The 25,984-nt window shown below is 39.2% G+C and overlaps 1 protein-coding gene across 1 annotated transcript in view; it reads left to right on the top strand.

Moving 5' to 3' along the window:
• ccdc22 (CCC complex scaffolding subunit CCDC22) overlaps positions 1-25,023 on the top strand; it is a 30,710-nt gene extending 5,687 nt beyond the window's left edge. The window contains exons 3-16 of the mRNA XM_087833838.1: positions 5,887-6,019; positions 12,446-12,552; positions 12,836-12,920; positions 13,122-13,291; positions 13,679-13,894; positions 14,863-15,033; positions 19,038-19,157; positions 19,238-19,354; positions 19,432-19,533; positions 19,901-20,008; positions 22,635-22,730; positions 23,024-23,083; positions 23,175-23,249; positions 24,391-25,023. Coding sequence (XP_087689964.1) covers positions 5,887-6,019; positions 12,446-12,552; positions 12,836-12,920; positions 13,122-13,291; positions 13,679-13,894; positions 14,863-15,033; positions 19,038-19,157; positions 19,238-19,354; positions 19,432-19,533; positions 19,901-20,008; positions 22,635-22,730; positions 23,024-23,083; positions 23,175-23,249; positions 24,391-24,504 — 1,674 coding nt within the window. The 3' untranslated portion in view covers positions 24,505-25,023. The remainder of the gene's footprint in view (positions 1-5,886; positions 6,020-12,445; positions 12,553-12,835; positions 12,921-13,121; positions 13,292-13,678; positions 13,895-14,862; positions 15,034-19,037; positions 19,158-19,237; positions 19,355-19,431; positions 19,534-19,900; positions 20,009-22,634; positions 22,731-23,023; positions 23,084-23,174; positions 23,250-24,390) is intronic.
• The last annotated feature ends 961 nt before the right edge of the window (positions 25,024-25,984 follow it).

The following is a 25,984-nucleotide window of genomic DNA, read 5'->3' as shown; positions in this document are numbered from 1 at the left end:
TATTTAAAAGTAGAATGGGAGGGAGAGCCTTCAGTTTTCAGGCCCCTCTTCTGTGGAACCAGCTTCCAGTTTGGATTCGGGAGACAGACACTATCTCTACTTTTAAGATTAGGCTTAAAACTTTCCTTTTTGCTAAAGCATATAGTTAGGGCTGGACCAGGTGACCCTGAATCCTCCCTTAGTTATGCTGCAATAGATGTAGGCTGCCGGGGGATTCCCATGATGCATTGAGTTTTTCCTTTCCAGTCACCTTTCTCACTCACTATGTGTTAATAGACCTCTCTGTATTGAATCGTATCTGTTATTAATCTCTGTCTCTCTTCCACAGCATGTCTTTATCCTGTCTTCCTTCTCTCACCCCAACCGGTCGCAGCAGATGGCCGCCCCTCCCTGAGCCTGGTTCTGCCGGAGGTTTCTTCCTGTTAAAAGGGAGTTTTTCCTTCCCACTGTCGCCAAAGTGCTTGCTCATAGGGGGTCATATGATTGTTGGGCTTTTCTCTGTATCTATGAAGCGCCTTGAGGCGACATTTGTTGTGATTTGGCGCTATATAAATAAAATTGAATTGAATTGAATTGATGCTTTTGTAGATTAAAAAAAACATCTTAATTGAAGCAAAGGCTAAAAATTGGAATGAATTTTATGTGACTGTTCATATTAACAACAACAAGTGAAAATCCAAAAATCTTTTCCTTCCTCTTTCTTTCTCCCTTTCCTATCCCTCACTCATGTCTGTCCCGTCTGTAACAACTGAAAATAAAATAAAATGAATAATAAAAACAAAGGTCGATCAAATGGACCAATACGGCAATGCCACGATGATCCATTTGGCAAAATAAATCCATTGGGTATCCTTGTTGGTCTTCAGACAACAATTCTGATGGCTAAAGAACCAAATGGGACAGGCAGGGAAAAAAAAGAAAAGAAAAAAAAAAGAAAATCCAAAACAGACTCCAATCCTTTGTATTAATTCATTCTCTCTCTCTCTCTCTCTCTCTCTCTCTCTCTCTCTCTCTCTCTCTCTCTGTGTGCCCGCCCTCACAGAAGGAAGGTAGGAAGGTCACAGCAGGAGGTTTTCTCAAACGCATTACCAATCAGTTTATTTTTTACAAGAAGTGTAGCTCATACAATGGTATAAATGTATTCTTTGCGATACTTTATAAATATGAAACTCTAAAGATTTTGAGTTCAGGCACATTGTGAAACAAGAATCTAAATATTTGTGTCACAATGATTTCTATAAAAGCATGTTGTTTATGGGGATAATGCAACAAATCTTTTGTGCGTCCTATTAATGATCAATGGTAATTGAAGAGGAACCCTGGCTCAGGACATGTATCTTTCTGTTCTGGCTTTAGAATCATAGGTTGTTTATTGTGCCGTACTTTGGGAGTCATACTGTTATGATACTGGGGAGAAAAGGGTAAGGTTTGATAGACTAAACCATTACACACAAAACTTGAAAAACCTAAAGAGTGTGTGAGACTGCTAGCTGTGTTGTTCAGCAATAAACTCATCTACAAATGTGATAGTAAAGAGTGACTTGTACTTCTGTCCCATTAAGCAACGGTTTAACAAATTTCACTGCAAACTATAAAAGGAATCTGGATTTAAATAGAACATAGTATTGTTGGAATAAGTGCAGGAAACACTAGTATTAGGTGTCTATGGAACAAATCTCCTTCAACGTTCAAATGACCAAAGTGAGGACTACAGGCGTTTCTCTCAGTTGGTTGTGTTTAGGGAAAAAGCAGCTAAATACACTGAGACTGCTCCACATTTGTTAGCGATTTAACTCTGGATATCTGTAGGTTTTGTCAAACTTGGAGTGAACAAAAGCAGAAAGACAGTAAAAGATGCAGACAGTGAAAGTCTGGTTTATATTATGAACACAATGACAGTCCACAGAGCAAAGTAGCATACATGATAAATAGATACACATAACACAGTCAGTGAGAAGTAAAACTCATCGTCTTACCACATGTTATATTCTGTAAACGTAAAATAAACCACAGAAATTAGTGTTTAGTGTTTTAAAGTCATTATTAAAAAACATGAGTCAACATTACTGAAGTGACACTTTAACGATGCTTCATATCACAGTCTTTATGATGATAAAACTTGTTCTCTCATTATTAGATGTCTGCGCTGACACTTGTCATGAGAATGTCCTGAGCCAGGGTTCCTCTTCAATTACCATTGATCATTAATAGGACGCACAAAAGATTTGTTGCATTATCCCCATAAACAACATGCTTTTATAGAAATCATTGTGACACAAATATTTAGATTCTTGTTTCACAATGTGCCTGAACTCAAAATCTTTAGAGTTTCATATTTATAAAGTATCGCAAAGAATACATTTATACCATTGTATGGGCTACACTTCTTGTAAAAAATAAACTGATTGGTAATGTGTTTGAGAAAACCTCCTGCTGTGACCTTCCTTCTGTGAGGGCGGGCACACACACACACACACACACACACACACACACACACACACACACACACAGAGAGAGAGTGCTTTGGTGCTTGGGCCTCTTATATACCATTGTGAATTAAGCTATCATATGTTTGTCATGCAACTAAAAGTTTGAAAATATATATTTTTTTAAATCAGTAACTTTGCAAATTTAGAGTAATTGTTTTCGGACAACAAATGTGTCACATTTTAAACAGGGTTTGAATAATCAGCACTGACATACAGACAGACATTTATGCTCTGGGTATAACAGACATGCTTACCTTGTGAAAGGCCCTCGGATTTCTTGGAGCAGAGAAACACGCTGTATTGTTGCTTTTCTCTATTGTATAAGCAGCGCCCGACTGTCAGAAACGCTCTGTGCGGGTAGCAAAGTCGGCTCCAACGCACATTCAGGTGAAAAAATAAAAAAGTTAAAACGATATACCTTGTGGCAGTTGTGAAGTGCTGAGGAAAATACTGTGTGTCTGATGGGGTGTTTTTATATAGGTGGACTTGGTTTCAGTTGGGCTCTGAGATGCAGATATAAAGAGCAGGTTGTAAAGAGAAAGGTGGAAAAACTATGGTGGTTCGGTTAGTCAGTAGGAGGTGTAATTGTCTGCCTGTAGAGATAAAGGTGTAAGAAAATGTGAAAAACCTTTGGAGTTTCAGTTGACCTCTGACATGATAAGATAAGATAATGGAACTGTTTGTAATTAAAAAATGTGGAAACTATGGAACTACAGTTGGGATGTGTGCTAGGATCCTCTTGATAAGGGAGCCTCTTTTATTGTTTCATGACTTCTTTTGCTGACTGTTGGGGGCCTAACTGCAACCCACTCTGTCTAACTGTTACAGAGTGTGGCTAGGTGTGAATATGTGCTTTTAGAAGTATCACAAGAAAAGTTTATTTCTAAAGGAATACCTGTTGTTTGTGGTACTCTATTTAAAAACTATTGGCCTCTGTGTCTTTTCGGAGCACTAAAGAAAAAAGTAAAATGCTCCTAAAGTAGTTAAATCATCTATGTGTAATCAACAAGTCTTACTGTTGCAGTGTATTTGTGACTAGTAGATAATTATAGGGCTAGTTGCATTAAAGGAAAATTGGGGTTGATACAGTGCTAGTGTGACTAGGTGTGAATATGCACTATCACAGTTTATTCCTAAAGGGATACATGTTGTTTGTGGTATTCTGTTTAAAAACTATTAGCCTGTGAAACTATTAGAAAAGTGAAATCTTCCTAAACTAGCTAAATTAAATGCTGTGTGGGAATACACCATCCATTCGCTTCCGCTTATCCTTTTCAGGGTCGCGGGGGGCGCTGGAGCCTATCCCAGCTGTCATAGGGCGAGAGGCGGGGTACACCCTGGACAGGTCGCCAGTCTGTCGCAGGGCCAACACACAGTTACAGACAACCATTCACACTCACACATTCATTCGCACATTCACACCTAGTGACAATTTGGATTATCCAATTAACCTATCCCCACAAGCTGCATGTCTTTGGACGGTGGGAGGAAGCCGGAGTACCCGGAGAGAACCCACGCAAACACGGGGAGAACATGCAAACTCCACACAGAAAGACCCCAGCCTGATGTTGGAATTGAACTCAGGACCTTCTTGCTGTGCGGCAACAGTGCTAACCACCGTGCCACCGTGCTGCCCAGGGATACCTGTTATTTGCGGCACTCTGTTTGAAACTATTTGCTCCTACATAGCACTAAAGAAAAAGCAAAATGCTCCTAGCTAGTTAAAATACCCCTAAACTAGTTAAATTAAATCATCTATGTCTAAATAACAGAGCTCTGAGACCTATGCAATCCTTTAAAAATAGTTTAATTAAAACATAATGGTTTTATTAAATAAAACGCTATTAAACACATGTAAACTCATATGACCCCTGAACCCACATGCACGTGCAAAAAGTCCGTTCTCGCGCACGTGCACACGCACATGAACGCGGAGGGGGATAGGGGAAGGGGGAAAGAGGACGTGGGGGTGTGGGGGGAGAGGGGGGGGGGGGCAAAAAAAGCTATAGGTATATTACTACTAATATAGATCATTATTATAGAGCTTATACGGCGGTCTGTGCTCTTTATGGAGCAACAACTCCACAATCCAGCTGTATGATGTTCAGCTGTGAGTTTAACAGGCTGTTGTCATTTTCTTTTTTTAACTATATCAGGCAGTTATGGCAGGAAATGAAAAAGGAATAACAATGAAAATGCTTATTTTGTTGATGTTTTTATGAATGGTCAGATGATCCTTTGCAGTGGGATGGAGCTTTATCTCCCCCTTTCATAAAGGACTGTCCTTGAAGAATTAGAATTAGTTACTGTGTGGATATTTTCAGGTTTTTTCTTGCATGGTTGAATTTGACCTTCCTTTCATGGATGGATCCTTAATAAAATAAATGATTAACTTCACAGTTTCCAAGTTACATGATCTTTTCTCACTTAAACCCACTGAGTTTGGTTTTGTCAACATTGTCTGTTGTATACAGATATTTCTATTTTTCATTCTTCTCATTACTAAAATTTGTATCAATAAATATTTTTCTTAAATTGTGAAATTATTTCTTTCTGAGTGATGAACCTGTTCTGTCTTTACTTTTGAAAGATTCTACCTTCCTGGGATCCTCTTTTTACACCCAGTCATGAGTGCATTATTTATTTTTGGCTTAGCGTTACACAAATTTCATTCCCCTGTTGCTTGTACCTCAGTGTCTCCTGTGGTAGTTACCACATTATGAATGAAGACGTGAATCCTTGGAAGTGTTCCATCAGGAAGGACATGCGATGTAAATATTTACCAAATAAAAGATGAAAGAAGATGTTTTTACACCTCAGCTGTAAAACACTGATGTTTATGGGTATTGTCGTGACCCTGTTGGGCAGATGAGCGAGCGACGTGGTTATCCAAGTTTGTCAATGCAATAACTTGAGAATCAGGTGCCGTCTGAGTCTAAATTGATAACATCAGTGTATCTACTAAAAATCTCAAATGAATTTGAATTTGAGTGACCTTGACCTCAAGGACAAGGTCAGAGGTCAAGGTTTCTGAAAATCTTGTGAGTGCGATAACTTGAGTATGAGGTGACATAAGATTTTAAAAGTATACCACAGGTGAATCTACTCGGAGGCTGAGGGGTACTGCTGGCTGCTGCCAGTATTGACTTTGTACTATTTTAAATTGAATATAGGCTTCAAATGATTTATTGCACAGCATAACAAGTTATAGCCTGTACTGGAGTTTTGGCTTATCTTTCTCATCAAGTGAAATTTCTAAATTGTTAATGACAACTGAGAAATTCAGTGAGTGATGAAGCAAATAATGTTCACAGAAGATATAAGAACAAAATTGCATATTATTAGAAAAGTACAAAATGAGCTTTCTGTTGTCTCAAAGTAAATTCTTATTTTTCAGGACATTGGATACAAAGGAGAGCTAGGATACCAGACTTTTCTGTACAGCAGTGAACCGGAGATCCGCTCCCTGCTCATGTTTCTGGTGGAGAAGCTGCCCAGAGAAAGTGCTGAGACTTCAGACCAGCCGACAGGTACACTGACACAGTTTATCTCTGGCATACACATAGTTTCATATAATATTGGAGATAAAGACATGTTCCTATATTGTCTAGTAATTGTAATTATTATTACATATTATTGTAATTGTAATAATTGTAATACTTTAGCCTCTAATGTTAGATTTAATTAGAGTATTATGAGATACAGCTACAGGTAAATTCAAAGGTCTTATTTTGTGAATTTGTTTTCTGTCAGTGCAAATCTTTTTGAGACACTCGAGTAGAAAATGTCTCTGACATTCAACAGACATTAAAACAACCCACTGACCCAGGCAACCTGATGGACAGACAAAGGCTGTTGTTGTGTTAACTGCCTGAAAAGCATGAGGCCCTGATCAAATGGCTAAAAAGAGAACTGATAGAATAAGGTCTTGGCACTACAGGCTATATGAACAGGGGCAAGGCCATAAAAGGCTTTATATCTTATTAATAACATTTTCAAATTAATTCTACATTTCGCTGGAAGCCACAACAGAAGTGATTTGCCAATTCAGCCAAGTTGTTGAATGTTGTCATCCTGCCCGGCAGGCAGACAGGTGGCTGACATAAACAACCCAGTTTGTGATAACTTGAGATTGAAGCGATGTAGGAGTTTCAAATTGATGCCGTAGTTTTGTCTACTAATAGCTAGAACATACAACTTTGACAAGTATGAAGCTCAGTGACCTCCACCTCAAGGTCAGGGGTCAGAGGTCACGTTTTATGAAAATCTTGTGGATGCGATAACTCGAGAACTAAGTAACGTAGGAGTTTGAAATTGATACCATAGGTGCATCTTCTAGAAGGCTGAGAGGTACTGCTGGCTGCCACCAGTATTTTTCTTGCTGTTATATCTATAAACCACGTTTGTAGTGGCGATCCTGTGAGGACTAGGGATGGAAATTGAGAACTGTTTCTCTACAAAAACAGATTCCCAGTAGTCCAATTCCTTGTAATTGTTAATATGCCTGCATATCAATCCCACTTATTGGTTCTTACAGTCAGCTGATTTCAGTCTGTGTGTCAGAGGAGAAAAATAGTGGCAACACAACTTCAGCTTTTGATGAGCAGTCAGATTGCAGCCTCTGTTTCTACCTGTTCGTGTTTCTACAGTAGAATCATCTACTTTGAAGTGTCTTTGTGCTGGTTTTACATCTTTGATTTGTTAATTGATAAGTTATTGATAAGTGATATCGATAATGGAATCAGAATCGCCAAATTCTTATCAATTCCCACCCGTAATAAAGAACAAATATGTGTGAAAAAAGCCAAACAAACAAAAAATGGTTGTTCTTGAGATCAAACATATCTTGGGTTTTTTTTTTTTTTTTTTTTAAATCATTTACATATATATGTATATACAGGTGCAGATAGGACCGCCTTACTGGAGGGTAAGTGGTATGACGCCCGATCCATGGGGAAGTTTTGGGTTCAGGAGAGATGAGCAAAGGTAGCTAGCGCCCGGTGACAGGAAATAGCTAAATAGCTAACAGTCTGTGGAATGCTAAGCTAGCTAGCCTAAGAAGGCTGAGATATGCCCCAAAGCGAGAAGAGGTCTTTGAATAACGGCTATGCAGAAAGACCAAGTTATTTAGGGTTGGTTGCTCTGCCCTGTCGCCAAGTTTCTAAGTAAATATATTTCTGAAGGTGACTTTGACATGAAATTCTCACCAGATGTTGGTAACAACCCATCCAATCACCACATGCAAGGAAATCAAACCTTAGATGTCCAACAATTAAGTTCTGTAACAATGAGAAATAACACAGGGACTGAATTTACTGAAACTTATTAAATACATCATAAAGTAGCATTTGTTGTTGCTGATAGCTTCAAGATGCCTCCTGATTGGAGAGGCTAGGTGCAGCATTGCTCAGGTGTGATTTTGGCCCAGTCGTCTATGAACTCTGAGCTTTAGTTCTTTCTTTAGATTTTCAGTAGATTCAGATGAGATGATTGTCTGGGCCATTCTATTAGCCGAGTTTTCCTCGGCTGTGTTTGGGATCATTATCTTACTGAAACGTTCACCTCGTTTCATTTCCATCATCCTGGTAGATGGCAGCAGATTTTTATCAAGAACGTCTTGGTACATTTTTCCATTCATCATTCCTTTAGTTATGTGAAACGTGCCAATCCTGTAGCTGAAAAACAGCCCGACATCATGATGGTCCCACCTCCAAATATCACTGTTAGTATGGCATTTTGGGGTCATATGCAGTGTCGTTTGACCTCCAGACTTTATGGTATATTATGACATCCAAAGAGTTCTATTTTGGTCCCATCATCAGGGAATATGCTCCCAGTATTTCACAGGCTTGTTTAAATGTCTAAACTTTGAATGTGCTTCAACATGCTCTTTCTTCAGCAGTGGAGTATTGCATGATGGAGCATGCAATGCAGGTCATGGCGGTGGAGTGCATCACCTGTTGTCGTCTTTGAAACTTTGTTTTTCTGTCCAGTGGTTCTTGTTTTAGCTCCTCTGTCTGAAATCTTAGTGGGGTTGCCTGAGCCTCTGTGATTATTACTAGCATTATTACATTGTGGTGGGATTGCTGTCATTCCTAATCGCTTCCACTTTATTGAAATACCACAAACAGTTTACTGTGGAATATTTATTTGTGCAGGCAGCATCCTGGAATTCAATGATTCATTTGTGAAATGCTACATTTTGAATATTGGATCAATTTGAAATTGATGGCAGTAGCATGTATGAAAAGCTAGGACGGGGCCATGTTTACCCCTGTGTAGCATGCTCTCCTCTTTTAACAACAATTGGTTAATATAGACACAGGGACATATCTGGTTTAATAGGCGTTTGCAGATCTATGTGATGGGACAATAACGTATTCATTAAAGGTTCAGAAAGGTCACAAATGACCTTGTGCTTAGTGAATACCTCAGGCAGCAGACACCAGAGAGAGAAGAGGAGCCATGATGGAAGGACAGGTCCCTGCACGACAAGCGGCAGGTAGAAGAAGTGGCTGACATCCAGAAATCCTGCTAGTGGCTGGACAAAGCTGGAACATTTGTTCCTGTATACTGTTACATTTTTTTATATTACACCTCTAACTAACCATCCTCTCTGAGATTGATTTAAGTTGTTATTGGAGATATCAAATGCTTCCTGACTGCTGATATTTTTCGGTGGATTTATAGTGTGCTTACAATCTCCTTGCAAGCTCATAATAATCCTCAGAATAACCTCATGTCCAGTTCACACGAAAAAAACAATGTCAGCGTCTTTTCAACAGCTTGTATCACTTAACAAGGCAGTCATGTCATTTCAGAGAATCAGGACCTTGTTTGTCGTGGATCTGTGGCCTGTATAATGTCTGACGGCTAATTGTTGAGTGAGCCAAGGTGCCAACTGTGGGTAACTGGTGGCAGCTGAGTCCTGGAGTGAGAGTGGAAGTTTGTCCAGTTAGTTGAACTCCAGATTTAGAAGGAACATTCTGGTCCTGGAGTGCTAGACCAGCTCTTTATCCTCTTGACAATATTCGAGGATGTGTTTTGGAGTTTATCTAACCAGTCTACCTGTTTTGTGAACCTGGGACCAAATCCCCCTGAGATACCCTCTGAGGGGTATTTGGCATGTTGTTACAGACCATTTGGTCCTGGTACAGAGCTTGGTCTGCACTGTCAGCCATAAGTTGGAGTTGTTCTCAGTGGGTGTTGCACTCTGCCAGGGATTTAGACGTAGCCAAGTGGGAGAAGACTTCCACTCAGAGTCTCTGCTTTTTGCAGATAATGTGGAAGTGTTGGCTTCATCAGGTGGTCCCCTCCAGCTCGTACCGGAGTTGTCCGTAGTCGAGTGGGAAGTGGCAGTAATGAGAACTAGAAAAATGTGCATTTCCTGCGAAAATGCTGTGTGGATGCCTTCACGCTGAAGATGTCTGCTGAAAAAAGCTGAAAAAGTTGAAAAAAAGATTGCCCGGAGCAGGATTTGAACCTGGCCCTTCTGGTCTCAAGGCAGCTACTCATCTCACTGAGCCAAACTCATTCGCAAAAAGAAGAGGTGGAGAGACTGACAATTCTGCTGAAATGAGCAGAAGCTGCTGAGAATTGTGCTGATAAGAGGTGAAAAGGCTGAAAATTTTTCAGAAGAGGTGAATAAGCAGAATTTGCGCAGAAAAGAGGTGAAAATTCTGAAAAATCTGCTGAAAAGAGTTCAATCAGCAGAATTTCTGCTGAAAAGAGGTGAATGAGCAGAATTCTGCTGAAAAGAGCAGAAGCTGCTGAGAATTATGCTGATAAGAGGTGAAATGTTTAAAGATTTGGCAGAAAAGAGGTAAATCAGCAGAATTTCATCTCATACTCATCTCACTGAGCCAAATTGGTTCTCATATAACTGAAAAAAGGTGAAAAAGCTGAAAATTCTTATTAAAAACAGCAGAAGAGGCTGAGAAAACACTGACCTTTCTGGTGAAAAGAGGCACAACAACCTGGTTCTGCTCAATTTCAGTCCACCAATCAGAGGTAGTGCTTCTGTCTGCTTCATCAGGCTGTGTACTTGTATGTATTTCTGCCATGGACTGTTAACAAGAATCTGAGGTCCATATTAGAAAAGCTGCTAAAATCATAAAACTTTGCAGAATTGTAATAAATGATCAATATGAATTACTGGTCTGTGATAGTGTATCAATTTGTAGTGAAAAAAACATGTGGACAAGGTGGAATTGAACCCACGACCTTTGGGCTTCAGACCCGTGTCATTACCAACTGCGCCACTGGGAAAGAGAGCGGGTGTTTGGAAAACAGGGTGATGAGCAGTCAGAATTAGATCGCGGTAAGAGGCAAAAAAACGCCATTTTTTGGAGTTACAAAACGTAGTGTAACTCAAAAACTAGGTGGGATAGAAGCAAAATTCTTGTACTGGGTTAATCAGCGGACTTTGGTGAACTTTGACTGCGATTTTCAAAGCTCTTTGTAACTCCATCGCGGAGATATGACGAGAGAAGAAATGGCTTCATTTTCGGAGTTTGAAAACTGAGAGGAGGACAGATTTCCTACCCTCAAACAAGTCTAACTCATCTCAGAACGGTAATAGGTGAGAAAATAATTCTTGAATTGTGAGCGTCAGGAGTGTCTGAAGATATACGAGGACAAGCCTCATGTCTTAACTTCGCTTTGTTAAGGAGATATGACGATTTGAAAATGCCTTCAGTTTCAGTATTTCAGCTCTGAGTTTCACAACCTCCCCATTGACTTTCTATGGACAGTTTTTAGACCTTGTGTCACTTCGAGGCAAATTGTGAAAAAACCGTAACTCGCACAATAATTATAGTGACACTGTCTTAAAGCCAGCAAAAATACCTACGTTTTGATGTATAATTTGTGGAAGTTGAGTGGAAATTGAGCGAGTAGCAAGAAGTTGTTAGGACATGAAGAGAAACTTCAGAAAGCACCAGCTCTCACTCTGAGTTAATTGCATAGCAACCATAACAACGCATATATTTTCTGAAAAATCACAAAGCTGCAACTGAAAACTTAAAGAGGCATTAAATGAAAACGGTAACAGATATGAAAAAGCTGAATCACACACGAAAAGCCCAATCATTTGAGAACGTTTTAAAGTTTGAATGGAGTTTCTAGGTGAAAGTATGAGGAAGTAGTTAAGTTTGAAAAACAAGCAAGTTTTAGCAGAATTGTGGAAGTTTTCCATTCATTTCAATGGGACAAAAAAAAGGAAAAAAGTGTAATATTTTAAAAAGTATAATAGTAATAAACACCAAAAGATATAGCTGGAATTAGCAGAAATAGCAGAACAGTTTAGAGTTTGAACGGAGAAAATCGGCTGAAAACTGAGGGAGTAGTTAAGTGCCGAAAAACGTGGAGCAACTATAAGAATAAAGTTTAAAGAGAAACAGGAACTCAATAGTGTGGATGCCTTTGAGGGCATCCACACAATTAGAACCTAAAATAACACCCTTAGCTGGGAAAGGGCGCCCCTCCCACTCTGGGATGGGGACAGGTTAAGTGAAGAACTGTGTTTAATCTTGTAAACCTGTCTTGTTCATGTGAGAAGAGAGGGGAGATTGGCAGGTGGATCGGGGCAAAATTCAACACGAAGAGTACATTTAGGTCAGAGTAATGAGTAAAATCATAAACTACCTACCTCCTATTACCAGTTTTATTTCACTTTTTTATGCCAGTTAGTTTGTATAGATACATAACTGTACGTACTGGTGAGTAATTTTAAAGTGAATTTCTGCGACCCACCTGTAGTAACTTTGTGGCCCAACAAGGGCCTTGGCTCACACTTTGGGAACCACAGCTGTAGAAGACGACACATTTTTCTGCTGTGGATTGTTTACAAAATACCAAAAAAAGTGATGTGATGATGATGTGGACATGGCCGGGGCACTTTTCATCAAGGACTATGCATTTAGGTCACCCAAAGCTGTGGTTTTGTCTTCCTTTAGGGAAATCAGTGGTACTGGAGAGAACCATAGCTGCTGCAATCAAAGCCCATCTTGCTGTACCTTGGCTGCCTCCAAAATGCAGACTACCACTAAACTGTGAAACACAGGTTAACTAATGCCCCATTCTGCTCTTTGTTATATGCTATAGCTTTAATTTTGTTTTTGAATGTATGTGTATAATTATTACTGGCAGTGAGTGAGACTTTTGAATTAAATTTTTTATGTCTTCATGGTATCAGTACAACGTATAAACTATGAAATAATTTATAATATTCTTATAAATAATAATAAAGTGGAGCTAAACATAGCTATGTTTCCCAAGTTAACAGACAGCCAGGTAAAGATCAGTTTTGTTTATAAAATGTTTTATTTCTATTTTCACATGTATAGAGACAAGGAGTCATGCACAGCTTCCACGTCCAGCCCCTTAGCCTAACAAACTGCACTAAAGGCTCAAGCAAGAGGCACACAAAAGGTAGTCCTCCTACTGTACACACACACACACACACACACACACACACACACACACACACACACACACACAGTGTGTTTTTTCCTACTAATTATGAATAATGAAAATGTTCAGTTTGCCATCACACTTGCAGTGAAATCACTTCTGAAAAGTCTTTACAAAAGAGAAAGTGTGAGTGAAATGTAAGGTGTGCTGTGTTTGCAGAAGTGAAGGACTACCAGCGGGACGTTCTCTCCCCTGTCACCGCCCAGATTTCCAGTCAAGCTTCTGTGGTGGCGTCCATACTGGAGCAGCACACAGCTGAAATAAGTGCTGCTCAGGAGTGGGACAACGAGTGGAACAATCAGGGACTGTTGTCCCGCTTTACTCCACAGGCAAATATTCACACAGTCCTATTTGAATCTTAGAGTTATTTGCTTCCTATTAACCTAATGTTACTAATGCCAGTACAAAAAAAATGTCCAAAAGTTCATTATTTTGTAATTTAAATCAAAAAAGTTAACTTTGATATATTGTATCAACATTTAAAAATATTCATGCCCTTTTTGTTTCATTATTGGCTTGTCGTAAGTCAGTAAGTAATGTCTTTTTGAATGAAACTATGAAGGTTTTTCACAGATTTCTAATCTTTTGAATCACACGAGTCGATATAGTGTTAACTATACCCTGTTGAGTATGCTCTGTCTAAATACACCAAATTTGAAAGTGTTAACTCCTTGTACACCTCTGTATAAACATGTTTATTGGATGTTGTGTAACAGGAATATTGCTTACGGAAATTCACCCGGTTGCATAAACGGATCGAGGACCAACTGCGTTCTGCTGCCCTGCCCTCTTCTCATAGTGCCTTTGGTGTTTCTCGCTCCACCTCTGACCTGTGTGAGCTCCTGCAGGCCTTCAAAGGCTCCGTTCAACCCGGCCACATCCTGACCAAGGGCACACACTTCACCCACACACAGAAGTTCAACTTCACACAGGTAGAGACCTCAGCATTGTTTAAAACAACTGCATACATACAGTTTGATCCTCACAAAACTCTTAACCAGTGAAAACATTTTTTTCAGCCTAATTTACACTTTGTCCAACAAATAAATGCATTCTGATTGAAGTTTGACCACCTCAGCAAACCTAAAACAACCTGCTTGACAGTTTGAATTCTTTTATTGTGGGGCATTTAACACATCCTGTCTTTGAATCTGTAAGTTTGGTCCTGAATGTATCTCTCAGGTCTCACAGAGCCTACATCACATCCTTCAGCCTGTATAAGAAATTTCACTGAAAAAAAGAAACTTAAAAGTTGAAAGATTGTGTGGTTTACTTCTACCACACAGCCTCGCTTTCCACTACTAAATTAGATACAGATAACAATAAACCTACCTTTACACGTCATCACTTTGGGCTCAGTAAATTGAAATGAAGATTTATTTCAGTAATGCTGCAAACTAAGTGCCTGAAAACTCTTTAGAATTGCTTTTGTTTGTTATAACAAGAAAGATTTTCACTGTAGTTCTAATAGCTCCAGAGTTTAGCAACTTCCTGATGGATCCTGTCTGTGACTCCGTATGTTTACAGATGTGGATTCAAACAGGAAATTTTAATGCAAAGTTTGTTCTGTGAAAGTATGCATTGTTACGACAAATAGACTTGGCCTTTGCTCTGTAGAGTTTACATGTTCTCCCCGTGTTACCCCAGTTTTTTCTAAAGACATGCACCTACATGTTTTTGTTAATTAGTAGTTGTTAATTAATTAACTGGAGATTTTAAATTGCCCATAGCTGTCAGTAGTTGTTTCTCTGTGTTAGCATGGGCAACCTGTCCAGGGTGTAACCTACTTCCCCCTTAAAGCATGTTTAAGTGTGTGTGTGTGTGTGTGTGTGTGTGTGTGTGTGTGTGTGTGTGTGTGTGTGCGTGCGTGTGTGTGTGTGTGTGTGTGTGTGTTCAACAGGAATTGCCTCCAGTAGCAAAAACCATCCCGACTAATCATCAGTCAGAGGGGGATGTACAGCTGGGTCAGCAGGAGGAGTTGGCTTACCTTCAGCAGCAATTCCAGCAGCTTTGCAGTGAGGTTGACCATCTAGCAGCAGACATGAAGCACATGAGTGTTACCAACGCTCAGGTAAGCTCACCTAAGATGAACCTGATGGACTGATGGCAGTCAATAGTTACTTTTTTCTCTTTCTCCCGTTTTCATTCATAAATAAGAACTGAATACACTGCAAATATGTCATTTTACTCTAGTCTCTTTCTTCTGAGAGGAAACTGGAGTGTATAGCAGTTTTTCCTACTTATCTGAAATGGTGAAGTCATTATTGACTAAGTTGATTGAATTGTTCCTGTCACAAATGTGTCTTTCATATCTTACTTCATTTTTTTCACTAAAGTATTGCTACTAATGATAGAAAACATTTGGTGAAAGGTTTCAATTAGAGGAACGAGGGACATAAGGCAAAACTTGTAAGTGATTTTTAAAGAGTTGCTCCAAAGAGCTCGTTTGTCACCCTTTATCTTGAATTATGTAATGCCCACTTAGACATTTACGTGTTTTTATTTATTTTTGTTTTTTACTTTATTCTAAGTTGTTTTTCATGTACCTCAGTGCTGTCCCAGCATTTTGGAATAAAAGAAGTGTTTTTCTCAGATTGTCTTCAGTAGGCTTTAAAAGCTGGTGACGTGGGTGATGTAATCACGAGGGCTAAATGCTAGGGGTGCAACGATACTCGTATCGATATTGAACCGTTCGATACAGTGCTTTCGGTTCGGTATGCATATGTATCGAACAATACAACATTTTTAATTTATTTTATCAACTTTCCTTCTGACGATGCTGTCTGTGTTGAGCGCTCAGTGGATCTGCGCTCGACAGTGCAGCCTAGGCGGAGTAGTCGAACACAGATTCACTGAGCGCAGGGCAAGCTAGCGAGACAGAAGCTAGGCTAGTTGCAACATGGCAAATTGAACCTCCCCCACCCTTATTCAGATCTGGCGTCTGGAACTATTTTGGTTTTCATGTGACGTATGACCCTGAAGGTAAGCGCGTCATGGACAAAAGTAAAACAGTATGTTGGATGTGCCAGCAATGCTTAATTGGTGGGAACTAGTGTGTTAGCGCAGTTAGCTCGTTAATGTGTTGACGTCTTCCAGCCCCACTCATGAGGCGATCCGCGGTAGCTCGTTAACGGAGATTTGCCGTGTTGTGACGTTAACTCATTTCAGATTAACGCTGACAGCACTAGTGGGAACACAACCAATATGACTGCACATTTACTCCGACATCATCCTAGTGTAAAGACAAGTGGAAGCAGACAAAAACAACAAGCACGCATGCTACAAACTTTACCCGAGTCATTTAGACAGCCGTTAGCACATGATTCTCCTTATGGGGACCTGATATGTTTAATATGCTGCTGAGAATATAGCCCAGAAGAAGCGTATAGTATAGCTTTTATTTTGGAAAGAGACATTTCTCCATAATAAACTCTCTTTTCCAAAGATGAGTGATTCCTCAATCAGATACAGGGCTCGCAAAATCGCTAGCCCGACGTCCTGGGGCTAGTGATTTTTCCAGTCGGGCTACCAAAATCTATCTCTGCCCTGCCCGTCGGCCTATCGTAGGAAGGAAAATTATATGTCAATGCTTTTGCATTCTTTCGGAAATGTAGCTGGGTAATTATGTCATTGGCATCGGCCACTGTCAATATGTGACATACTGAAATCGCGTTTGAATTTGCGCTTGTTTTTTGCTTTCACTTTGCAATCGAGTGAACTGTGTACAGAGAGCGACAGCACTGATTGGTGAGTGATGATAATTTGCGCACCAATTCTTCTGACATCGTCTTATCAATCGTTAGCTTACTATGCAAACATGACAAGTGAAATCTCCCGCAGCTTAAACATGTGAGAGGTTGATCGCGCAGAGAATCGCTGAGCGTTATGTGAGTGCGTGTGTAAAAGCAGCAGGATATATATTTTAGTTCTGCTGAGCCAAATAAGACAGGTCAGCGTGAAGAAGTGACAAAACGGAAAAGTTATGACAAATCAGACTATAAGGCAAAAAGAAAGTGCAGCCCTATGGTTTCATGGACAAAATAATTTCTGTGGCTGCAATATGACAAGCTAAATAACCAGGGCTGCACATAAGTGGTCCGCAGGTGCGCATTCGCTGTCAAAATAAAAACGCGCACAAGATAAGAAGTTGCAAGGCGTGTTTGCGTACATAAGATTTTCAGGAGGAGGACAGACATTTGTTTAGAACTCTTAAAGATGTCGAAGAAGCTCCTTTAAGCAATTACTGTGATGTTCCTCCACCTCCAAAGAAATGTCAGAAGGAGTCCGAACCACAAAAGAAGCGTGTATTCTCGGAAAAGTGGTTGCAGGAGGTGAGCTGGCTTCAAACAAATGATGAACGCACAGAGATGTGGTGCAGAATGTGCCGTGAAAATTTAATAAATGACAAATTAATAAAAAGGCATGAACATTTTTTTTGTATCGAAAAAATATCGAACCGTGACACCAAAGTATCGAACCGAACCGTGAATTTTGTGTATCGTTGCACCCCTACTAAATGCCCCTAAGCAGCATCTAGGAAAGCCGACGGTAATGTCTTGTGTATCCACCAGGGGGAGCAGCATGGACGTACATTCATTTGCAGGCTTGCTACACTATATGCGTAGACCTTTTAAATTTGTTCAAGGATTCTGTAATTATATAATCATATTTACATTTTATAATATAATTATAACAGAATCATAACGTTGAGCCTTTTTATAAAACATACGTATTTGCTTGCAGCAATTAAAATAGAGGTTGTCCACACCGAACGAGCAACACAGAAGACAGGAAGTGACGCTTGCACTCTGTGATTGTTGCTGATTTATATTTCTGAACATGAAAGCGTAGAACAGTTATTTACCTGCACTGCTAATGTAAAAATATAAAATGCAAAATCAAAACGTAAACGTGAATTCATTAATTGATGGATGTTGCAACACCCAGCAAGTAATGCAATACAGATGGGCAGGCAGAGAGCGCTGCTCTGGCACTGTGCCTGTAAAAGCAACTTCACATGCTCCATTTGCATTTGTTTCATATGGCAAGTCGCCTGTACGTAACTTAACAATCACCAAAATTTTATGGCAGTGGACTTTTGTTCAACTCAACACTAAGTATGGAATGAAGAATTTGAAAAATATGACACTTCCCAGTTCGTCTTGTTTCAGCTCGAGCATATCCAAACATTCAGTTACCTCCAAGAACAAAACCCTCACTGTTGGAACAGACGTTGATGAGTCCTGCGAGTTGCAAGGGCCAAATGATGTCATCTTACATTAAAAAGAGAGTGTAGAGGGATTTTTTTTTTAACACGACGTCAGAAGTAAAGCTTGTAGAGAGATGATTCCTGTATTTAAGGATTACAATTTGAATGGTCATTATGAGATGTAACATGCATCAGACTGTTTGGTGGCTGAAAAGCTGGACAAACTGCATGAGCTATACTTCCCTTTGATCTCAACTGGTTCAGTCAGACATAACCGAAGGGCTGAATGTGGCCGTACAATGCCCTAGATTTAAAAAGTAAGACGAAGATCAACAAGGATGACAAAATCCATCTGTCGTTCTCTCTATAATCTTTTGCTTATCTGGAGTCAGGTTGCAGTAGCAGAAGGCTACATAGGATATTTCATATTTCCTTTGTTGCCAGCAACATCTCAATGGGAAGTCTACACCAGTCTATAGGTCAGAGGAGTTAAACAGATCTGTCTTGGCGGTTTGAGGTCTGTAATCCATAACATGGTGAGAGTTATGGGTTGCAACATGCATAGGAGTGGAAAATTCTTCGTTACCACTTCATGTTCTGCTTCCTTTTCTTTACTCCTGACACTGTCAGTCTGTTCATCTCACAGAGAGAAGAGACAGTATACTGAAAGGTGCTGACAGAAATGTAAAAACATGTGGAGGATATGTATTGTCACAATCTCTGAAAAGAGCAAAATGAGCACAAATGATTGTTTCCTGATTCAAGATTCACAAATGTGCACGGCGACGTGGCTAATGATGTAACAGAATAACCTGCATATAATGCATATAATAATATCATCTTTATTTATTTGTGGTGTGGTGCAGGTGTTGGATGAGCTGAAACAGAGAGAACTGAGAAACTCTGAAAAAGAAGAGAAAATCCAAGTGAAGAAGAAAACAATTGATCTTCTGCCAGATGCAGATAATAACCTGCTGAAACTTCAGGTAGGAGCTGATGCTTGATGTCACCCAGCCAAGCAGGTCTCACAGATCCATTATATATATATGTGCCTTCCTCTCTGCAGGCTCTGGTAGAGGCCAGTGCCAAGCGAGTAGTGAACCTGGCATCTCAGTGGGAGAAACACCGTGCTCCACTAGTTGATGAATATCGCAGACTCAAAGACATCTGCAGCAGCAAAGATGTATGTCGTGTAACAAGCCTTTTGCTTTTCTTTAACAATAAATGTACAGTTTGATCATTTTTGTTTATTTTCCGCAGGTGGAGTCATCCAAGAAGCTGTCCGAAATCAAGTCTTTGCATGAAAAGATCCGTGTTTCTACAGAGGAGGCCAAGAAGAAGGAAGATGCATACAAACAGCTGGTATCGAAGATACTAATTACATTTTTATTGGGGTTGACATAGACAAATTTAAAAACATTAAAAATAATTTTAATTTGTAACGTTGAGTGGTTGATATACCTTTAAATACCATGAAAATGGTATTTTCTAAGCCTGAAAAAAATGTCATGAGAAAAGGCAAGGAAATTTGCTCCACAGATCCCTTTTCTAAAGTAGTGCATCTCCAATACATCAAATTAGGTCATTCATTATTTGAAGCTTGTTTCGTAATATAAGGTTTATAATGGTTATGGCAAGTAGTTGGAAGGATTAGTTTGCAAAATATGTGTTTTGGCTGCTGAATGTAATAAATGTGCTGGTCTTTTGTCCCCGTTTGCTTCTAACGTAGGTAACAGAGTTAGAAAATCTTCCTCAAGATGCGTCTCGCTCAGCGTACACTCAGAGAATTCTAGAGATTGTCAGCAACATCAAGAAACAGAAGGAGGAAATTACAAAGGTATGTTTAAAACCAAGAACTGAAGGAATCTTAATTAGTGATTTTTACATGTCCTATGACCAGACCAGCAGTCTGCATACCTAGGTTCTTGATTTTTATACACCTGTGGCCATAGAAATTATTGGAGCTGCATGAATTCGATTATTTGGATGGTACGTGAATAATTTTGGCAATATAGTGTATTTCTCCCAGCTTCTGTTTATTGGCTCCCTGTTAAATCTAGGATTTAAAGTCCTTCTTTGCGCATAATACAAGATCTTGAATAAATAGGCCCAGTCTTAACTTAATGTCCTCAGATATCACCCCATATCTTATCACCCTAGCAGAGTACTTGTTAGGGCTGGATCAGGTAACCCTGAAGCAGCCTGGGCTGCTGCAGGCTCACTCACTATTTCTTCCTCACTCATCTAGTTATAATAGTGTGCCTCGAGGCATTCACACTGTCTAGATCCTGTTTCTCTTTAAACTTTGTTCTTCTACCTTATTGTGTGAATGCTTCACAGGCATTCACACTATTGAGTTCCCGTTTCTCTTTATACTTTATTCTTCTACCTTACTATTCTAGTTGCTCAGACCTTTGCTGGTTAACTACTCCCTCAGTTTTCAGCCGATTTTCACCATTCAAACTTTAAACTGTTCAGCTCTTTCTGCTGAAGCGTGCTATATCTTTTGGTGCTCATACCTTTTATACTTTTTGAGATATTAAGCTTTTTATGCCATTTTTGGCCCATTTTGCTGAATGGGACCACATTATCAGTGTGATCACCAGTTTAGCTTGCCGAGCTGAGCCATGTTTTAGCTCAGTGAGCAGCTGTTCTCAGAGCAGGCGGACCGGGTTCAAATCCCGCTTATGGCAACATTTTCTTCAGTTAACACTTCAACTGTTTTAACTCTTTCCACGCAAATTTCAGCTTTTTCACCTCTTTTTAGCAGAATTTTCAGTTTTTCATTACTTTTCAGCACAAATTCCAGCTTTTTTAGCTGTTTTTAGCACAAACTTCAGCTTCTTTACCACTTTTCAGCTAGAGAATTCTGCTGATTCACCTCTTTTGAGTACAATTTTCAGCTTTTTCACCTCTTTTCAGCGCAATTTTCAGGTTCCTTAACAAAAAACATTTCAGTAAACAGTTCAACTTTTTTTAAACTCTTTTCAACACAAATTTCAGCTTCTTCACCCCTCTTCAGCAGAATATTCAGTTTGTCAACTCTTTCCAGCAGAAAGTTGAGCTTTTTCACTATTTTCAACACAATTTTCTGTTTCTTCTGCTCTTTTCAAGTTCAAAAGTTCACCTCTTTTCAGCAGAATTTTTTTTTATCTCTTTTCAGTACAAATCTCAATTTCTTCTGCTCTTTTCAGCACAATTTTCAGTTTTTCACCTCTTTTCAGCACAATTTTCTGTTTCTTCTGCTCTTATCAGTGCAAATTGTTTTTCTCATTACATCTTTGGTTGGCATCAGAACTGGTTTGGCTCAGTGGGATGAGCAGCCGCCGTGAGACCCGGTGGCGAAGGTTCGAATCCTACCTGTGGCAATTGCCACACATGTTCGCCCGCTTGCATGCACTCAGCTTTCTCGACACTCTTCACTGTACCCTTTCAAATACAGCCATCTTTAGCAAGCAGTTCAGCTTTTACAACTCTTTTCAGCAGAAAGTTCTGCTTCCGCTGCTGTTTTCAGCAGTTTCCAGTACAAGGCATTCACACTGCATTTTCGCAGGAAATGCAACTTTTTCTAGTTAAATTCTGTCTTGCTTCCATAGTGTACTTTTTGTCCTCTGCTCTTTTCTTTTCTCTTCACCCACAACAAGTAATGGCAAATGTTTGCTCCTCTCTGAGCCCGGTTTGTAGGAGTCACCGTGTCCTCATATGAGGTCTTTTGATTGTTTGGGTTTTCTCTCTGTTTTTACCCCTCAGCCATAAAAGGCTGATGAGGTCTGGTGTACAGGCGGGCAGGTGGCGTGAACACTCAAGTTTGTGAATGCGATAACTCAAGAACGAGGCGACGTAGGATTTTGAAACGTGTACCAAAATCCTAGAGTGAAGATTTTCAGTCATCCAGGTCATCGCAGTCTAAGGAGCTTGGAAAGAGAAGCGTCTGGACTTTAAGTTTCTTGAAGACGTTTCACCTCTTATCCGAGAAACTTCTTCATTTCTAAGAGCAGTTGGTGGAAAGAGCAATCACACACAAGCCAAGGTTTAAAAACGGGTGTGGGTTTACACCCTGGCTCGTGTGATTAGGCAAAGGATCAGTAGGGACACTCCCATAGGGCTTAAAAATCTGAGACTCTCCACCAGTTGCTCTTAGAACTGAAGAAGCTTCTCGGATGAGAGGTGAAACATCTCCAAGAAACTTAAAGTAGTCCAGACTCTTTTCTTTCCAAGCTCCTTAGACAGACCATATGTGCATCTACTAAAAATCTCATACAAGTTTGAATTTCAGTCGAGGTCAGAGGTCAGGTTTTCTGAAAATCTTCTGAATGCAAGATCTCAAGAAGGGAAGTCATGTAGGACTTTCACATTCGTACCATGTGTGCATCTGCTAAAATCTCAGACAAGTTCAAATCCTGGTGATTTGAAAATCTTGCACCTTAAAAATTCAGATTTAACACTGTTCACTTTCCTTTCAGATTTTATCAGACACTAAGGAGCTCCAGAAAGAGATCAATAATCTGACTGGAAAACTAGACAGGACATTTGCTGTGACTGATGAGCTGGTCTTTAAGGTAGTAGAGAGTTTTTATTTTCACAGGATTGGAACTCTTCTGTCTCATTGTTCAGAAATGTTATGCATAATTATGAGGATGATTTCTTTTTATCATTTTACCATTTCTCAGCAAAAAGATTTTCTTCATTGAACAAATGTTTAGTAAAAAGAGGTTTGAGTTCTTCCCAGCGATGGGATAGATGCTCTTTAATCTTATCATTCCCTGACTTGATTGTTTTCTTTTTTCCAGAGAAATCAGTTGCTCCTGTGTTTATTTTTTCAATAAATATTTGTCATGTATGATTTGTGTAGGATGCCAAAAAAGATGAAACCGTCCGCAAATCCTACAAGTACCTGGCAGCCTTGCATGAAGTATGTCACTGTTTGTCTGTGTATCATATATTACTATACCCTTGATGTCTATCAACAACAAATGCTTTCATCATCTTGGATTCTTCCGTAGAACTGTAATCAGCTAATCCAAACCATTGAAGACACCGGTACAATCCTGAGAGAGATTCGAGATCTCGAGGAGCAGGTAGGATTTACAGTTCGACTGCTGCAGTGTTGATTGCTGTGTTACATTAGAATAGAATGAAAAGTCAAATAGTTGTCCAGCCTGGAAAGAGCTGCAGGATGTAGTTAAGTGTGACCCGATGAGCAGGATGTTGAAGGCTGTGGTAGAAAGGATAGGTGAGGTTGAGCAACCCATTGCAATGCCTTTTCCAAGCTGATGCCAGCTGGTTGTGACCTCTTGAGGTGTAAAGGTGGCGACTGCTTGGCTGTACTCTGAGGGGATGGCTTGGGACTTCCAGGCTATTCTCATCAGTTTCCAGAGGAGCTTCAGTACCGTGGGACAGTTCTTGTACACCTTATGAGGCATGCCATTTGGTCCTGGTGTTAAGGCAGCCTTGTTTACCACAAGATTAATTTCAGACCATTTGGGAGGCGCAGTATCAAACCTGAAGACTGGCTCAGTGAGACGAGGCACATGCTCTGGAGAGCCAAGTGGGGTGTTCTCAGGGTCACATAATTGAGTCTTGGTGTGCTCTTCAAGGTCCTGCTGGGTGGCAGCTTTCTGTTATTTTTCTCCTCCAGGACACTTTTTCATGTATTAAAAAGTTTCCTGAAAGAACCTCGTCTGCTCCTTTCTCTTTCTTGTTTCCGTGCTTCTGGATCCGCTCTGCCCTCCTCAAGGTTAAAGCCTGCTCTTGATCTGGACCCAAAGTAGCTGCCTCTCCTTTATAAACTTAGAAATCTCCTGCTCAGGTCACCCTTTTCTCCGGGGGTGTTCTTCCTGTGGGTTATTGCCTCAAATCTCTACCCACCTATCCCTGTAGACAATGCTGTCAAAGAGGTTTACAGATTTTTCTTTTTAGTTTAAATATTTAGTCTTGAGCTGAGAGTTTTATTCAATACTGTATTTATGAAAACAAACCAACAAGGAAAAAGTATTAGACTTGAAATTTGGGCTATTAGTTGACCAGCAACAGTCACAGGTTGCTGAGGTCTTTTTGTTTGTTGTTGTATTTGCTAAGCTACATTATACCTGTAGCAGGTCCATAGTAGGCACACAGTAATTATATTTTTTATCCATGTTTGTCTTTAGTCACCACAGGCAACATGTGTCTTTTGAAAAATCTTTGGTCTTTTGGTCATTTTGTGTTATTCTCTGTTAGATTGAGACAGAAAATGGAAACAAAACTGTGGCTAACCTGGAGAGGATTCTGGAAGACTACAAAGCGATTCGACAGGAGAACGCTTCACTCGCTGCCAAAGTGAGAGAAGGATGAAAGGACAGCTCTGCTTTATGAGGCTAAAGTGAAAACATGAATGGGACTGAAACAGCACTTCAGCTGTCACACTTAGATGTTTGTCCATTAACGTGGAGACCTGCTTTTCTTTGAAAAAGACAAAGTGTGTTTTGGACCACAGGAACTCTGTAATTGAAATGCATGCCATGGATGGACAAATAGGTCGGTAGATGGAAAATGTTGAATTTGTACTTGGTGTGCCTGGGGGATGATTGTTATGCATTCAACTGAAACACGACACTGGGCAGCAGCAGGTGCTGTCATTTATAACGATACATGAGACATCATAAGATGTTGTGATTGAAATTTAATGTTTTCCTTTGACATTTTAAAACACAAGTAACTTTTCCATTTTCAGACCCTCAGTCTATAAGTTGTCATGATTTCATGTGAGCTTAAGTTGAGCGAATGGCATTTGAATGTAGTTAATCTGTCGTCCATCAGCAAATTGTTGTATATATGGTACCAGCCTAAATAAAGATGCCTTACATGCTTGAAGATACTGTGATTTTTTATTTTTTTTTATTTTAAAACAAGTAGCAATGATCCAATAATACCCCAAAGCAGAGATTCTTAATGATATATATATATATATATATATATATATATATATATATATATATATATATATATATATATATATATATATATATATATATATATATATAGATAGATAGATAGATATCTAGATAGATAGATAGATATATATCGATATATAGATATATAGATATAGATATCTATAGAGACATAGATATATATCGATATATAGATATCTATATAGATATATAGATATCTATATATCGATAGATCTATCGATAGATATAGATATCTATATATCGATAGATCTATCGATAGATATAGATATCTATATATCGATAGATATCTATATATCGATAGATATCGATATCTATATATCGATAGATATAGATAGATATAGATATCTATATATCGATAGATATAGATATCTATATCTATCTCTATATCTATCTCCTCGTGCAAAGACAAATTTAATAAATGACAAATTAATAAAAAGGCATGAACATTTTTTTGTGTATCGAAAAAATATCGAACCGTGACACCAAAGTATCGAACCGAACCGAACCGTGAATTTTGTGTATCGTTGCACCCCTAATATATATCTATATCTATATAGATATATATCTATATATATAGATATAGATATAGATATATATATATAGATAGATAGATATCTATCGATCGATATATCTATCTATCGATCGATATATCGATCGATCGATAGATATCTATCGATCGATATATCGATCTATCGATCGATATATCGATCGATCGATAGATATATCGATCGATCGATCGATATATCTATCGATCGATCGATATATCTATCGATCGATCGATATATCGATCGATCGATATATCTATCGATCGATCGATATATCTATCTCTATATATATATCTATATCTATATATATATCTATAT

The sequence above is a fragment of the Neolamprologus brichardi genome, chromosome 20, assembly GCF_056152115.1.
Source record: "Neolamprologus brichardi isolate AB-2024 chromosome 20, ASM5615211v1, whole genome shotgun sequence".
NCBI lineage: Eukaryota > Metazoa > Chordata > Actinopteri > Cichliformes > Cichlidae > Neolamprologus > Neolamprologus brichardi.
This window is presented reverse-complemented; position numbering and strand designations above follow the sequence as displayed.